The 3,947-nt window shown below is 36.9% G+C and overlaps 1 protein-coding gene across 1 annotated transcript; it reads left to right on the forward strand.

Moving 5' to 3' along the window:
• Positions 1-1,213: 1,213 nt before the first annotated feature.
• On the forward strand, positions 1,214-1,912 carry LOC118025476 (RNA transcription, translation and transport factor protein-like). Its single transcript, XM_035027871.1, has one exon. It carries the CDS (start codon positions 1,229-1,231, stop codon positions 1,895-1,897), a length of 669 nt encoding a protein of 222 aa, XP_034883762.1. The 5' UTR covers positions 1,214-1,228; the 3' UTR covers positions 1,898-1,912.
• The last annotated feature ends 2,035 nt before the right edge of the window (positions 1,913-3,947 follow it).

The following is a 3,947-nucleotide window of genomic DNA, read 5'->3' on the forward strand; positions in this document are numbered from 1 at the left end:
TGCTAATTCTCAAAATGCTTATTTGATTTTCAGTATTTTTCCTTTTTTATATACATTTAAAGCTATGACTATCTCTTAAAACATGGTTTAACTGCATCTTACAGGTTTCAAAGTGAAATATTTTAATTGTTATTTAGTTCAAATATTTTCTATCATGGTATTTTAAAAAAATATATATCTTATTTATAGTGTATTTCTTAATTTCCAAAGATATGATCTTTAGTTATCTTTCTCTTGTTAATTTTTAGCTTAATTGCCTTGTGGTACTGGACATATTTTATACCATATCATTCTTTTTTTAAATTTTAAATTCAATTAGCAAACATATAGTACATCATTAGTTTCAGATGTAGTGTTCAATAATTCATCAGTTGCATATAACACCCAGTGCTAATCACATCCTGTGCCCTCCTTAATGCCTACCACCCAGTTACCCCACTCACTTCCCCCTTCCACAACCCTCAGTTTGTTTCCCAGGGTCAAGAGTCTCTCGTGGTTTGTCTCCCTCTCAGATTTCTTCCCATTCAGTTTTCCCTCCCTTTCCCTATGATCCTCTGTGCTATTTCTTATATTCCACATATGAGTGAAACCATATGATAATTGTCTTTCTCTGTACTATATCATTCTTTTGAAATTTGTTATTTCTTTTCTGGACCAGTTTATAATCTATTTTTTTGCAAATGTTTTATGGACAGTTAAAAGGTATATGTATTCTATAGCTGTTGAGTGCAGTGTTCTATATATATATCTAGTATTCATATTTGTTAGTTTTATTGTTCAAATCTTCTGTCCTTAATGATTTCTTTCCTCTGCTTAATCTACCAGTAAATGAAAGAGATTGCTAAAATTGCCCAATGTGATCGTGGATTTGTCTAGTCTTCCTTAGAGTTTTATCACTTTGTTAGCTTTATATATTTTGAGAATTTGTTATCAGGTTTATACACATTTAAAATTTTTATCTTCCTAGAGAATTAAATCTTTTATCATTGTGAAATTTGCCTTAATCTCTAATAATGCTGTTTACATTTTGTCTACTTTGTTATTACTATAGTTACAACTTTCTTTTAGGGTTTGTCTAGTATGTTTATTTTTTATCTCTTTATTTTAAGCCTTTTAATCCTGTTTCAGTTATCTGTCGATGCATGACAGAACATTCCAAAATGTAGTGGCTTTTGGCCTGTCCTCTCCCGGCCGAAGCCCCGGGGGACCAGAGCAAGACGCGGGGACCATGTTCCGATGCAAGCTGATGGCCCTCGACTACCACAACCCGACTGGCTTCAACTGCAAAGATGAAACATCATTTAGAAACTTTATTGTTTGGCTTGAAGACCAGAAAATCAGACACTACAAGACTGAAGACAGAGGTAATTTAAGAAACATCCACAGCAGTGACTGGCCCAAGTTCTTTGAAAAGTATCTCAAAGATGTTAACTGTCCTTTCAAGATTCAAGATCAACAAGAAGCAATTGACTGGCTTCTTGGTTTAGCTGTTAGACTTGAATATGGAGATAATGCTGAAAAATACAAGGACTTGGTACCTGATAATACAAAAAATGCTGAAAATGCAGCTAAAAATGCAGAGCCATTGATCAACTTGGATGTAAATAATCCTGATTTTAAGGCTGGTGTAATGGCTTTAAATGTAATGGCTTTGGCTGACCTTCAGATTCAGCGTCATGACGATTACCTGGCCATTCGAATTTTGGTCCAGGAGCGCCTGACCCAGGATGCAGTTGCTAAAGCAAATCAAACGAAAGAGGGCTTGCCTGTTGCTTTAGACAAACATATTCTTGGTTTTGACACAGGAGATGCAGTTCTTAATGAAGCTGCTCAAATTCTGCGATTGCTGCATATAGAAGAGCTCAGAGAGCTACAGACAAAATTAATGAAGCCATAGTAGCTGTTCAGGCAATTATTGCTGATCCAAAGACAGACCACAGACTGGGGAAAGTTGGAAGATGAACATCTTAGGATTTCAGCTTCTCACTTACTTAGTACAATTGGGAACCATGTACGCTCTGGCATGTGTTTGAAAATCAAATGTCACATTTTCAAGGGAAGAATCCTAGAAAATTGACTATGTTCTCAAGATTTACCATCATTGCTTTTTCTTTAATAAAGTCCAGGAAAGTGGGAAAAAAATGTAGTGGCTTTTTTTTTTTTAAAGATTTTATTTATTTTTGAGAGAGAGAGAGAGAGTACAAGCAGGGGAAGCAGCAGGTAGAGGGAGAGGGAGGGGCAGGCTCCCTGCTCAGCAGGGAGCCCAATGTGGGGCTCGATCCACACTCGATCCTAGGATCATGACACGGGTGGAAGGCAGACGCTTAACCATCTGAGCCACCCAGGCGCCCCTCCAAAATGTAGTGGCTTAAAGTAACAATGTGTTATTATCTCTCATGGCTCTGGGGGTTGATTTGGCATAGGTCAGCAGCTCTCATTTGGGAAAGGGTTCCATCATGCAGTTGCAGTCATAGCTGGAATTTGCAAGGGCTTGATTTGGACGGTTGTGACCGGCTTCCCCCAGGATGCATCTTTGAAGAGAGTAAGGCAAAAGCCATAGGCTTCTTGTGATATAGCTGTGGAGGTCACATGACGCCACTCTGCCATATTCTATTAGTCCAAAGTGAATTAGAGGTCTGGCTCAGATTCAGGGAGGAAGGGGCTACACAGGAGTGTAAATACTGAGCGGTGTGATTCACTAGAAGGCTATTTTTGAAGACCTAGTTACCACTTGCTCCCTGGCTTGCAATGGTTCCCATCCCTCCCACATGTACTCCTCTACCAGGGCCCCCAGCGTTTCATTCCACTGTGGCATTAGGCTCCATCTTAAAATCCAGGATCTCATTGTCTAAATTATGTCCAGGTATAGATTAGGTTTGTTGGGTACATTACTTGGGTACAGTTCCTTTCAATCTGTATTTCTGAAAGCATGGTGATTTTTTATTAAGTTTTTAATTTTAATTCTCTTATAGTTCACATACAGTGTTACATTAATTTCAGCTGTACAATATAGTAATTCAACAATTCCACATATTACTCAGTGCTCATCATGATAAGTATACCTACTCTTAATTCCCTTCACCTATTTAAACCCCCCCCAACCCCCGCCGCCCCACACCTCCCCTCTGGTAATCATCCGTTTGTTCTCTAGAGTTTAGAGTCTGTTTCTTGGTTTGTCTCTCTTGCTCTTTCTCTTTTTTTCTTTTGCCCTATGAAGGCATGATAATTTTAGAGTATTTGTACTTCTTACATGGTGACTATCTTTCCTCAGAGCACATTTTCCAAGAAATTAAGGTGAATGATACAGGCTTCTTTTGACCTACCCTTGAAAGTCACAAAGCATCATTTATATTACATTTTCTTGGTCCAAAGCAAGCCACAAATCTACCCCAGATTCGAGGGGAGGGGACTACAAAAGGGTATGAATACTGGGAGTTGGGAATCATTGTGGGGGGGGATATATTTTGTGGCTAGCTAACATGATCTTGTATTTTACATCATAAGTAGTATAGTTATAAGTAGTGTAATTATAAGTAGTATACAGTTGCTATTTTTAAACCCATCCTAAAAAATGTACTTTTGGAAAAATTAAAACATTAAACCATTTACATATAATTATGGGTATATGCTATGTTTTAATATTCCATTTTACTATTTCTTTTCTATTTATTTCACCTATCCTGTATTCCTTTTTCTTTCCTTTCTTGACTTATTTTGTACTGAATACTTTTTACTATTCTGCCTCCTTCCCTCTATTAGCTTGGTTACATTTTACTATTTCTGAGTCATTATTAATGAGTTTGTTGCATCTAAATTTTTGATAATTTTTCTGGCTATATAATTTTTGGATGTTATTTCTTTCAACATTTTGAAGATGTTATTTCTTTCAACACTTTGAAAATGTAACTCCATTATCTTCTGGCTCTTATTATCTCTGTTGGGATATT

Source organism: Mirounga leonina, unplaced genomic scaffold (genome assembly GCF_011800145.1).
Source record: "Mirounga leonina isolate KUSES-001 unplaced genomic scaffold, KU_Mleo_1.0 Mir_201, whole genome shotgun sequence".
Taxonomy (NCBI): Eukaryota; Metazoa; Chordata; class Mammalia; order Carnivora; family Phocidae; genus Mirounga; species Mirounga leonina.

What these genes read in the sequence shown, in the direction of transcription:
- LOC118025476 (XM_035027871.1), top strand. Translation starts at nt 1,229, where the DNA reads ATGTTCCGATGCAAGCTGATGGCCCTCGACTACCACAACCCGACTGGC.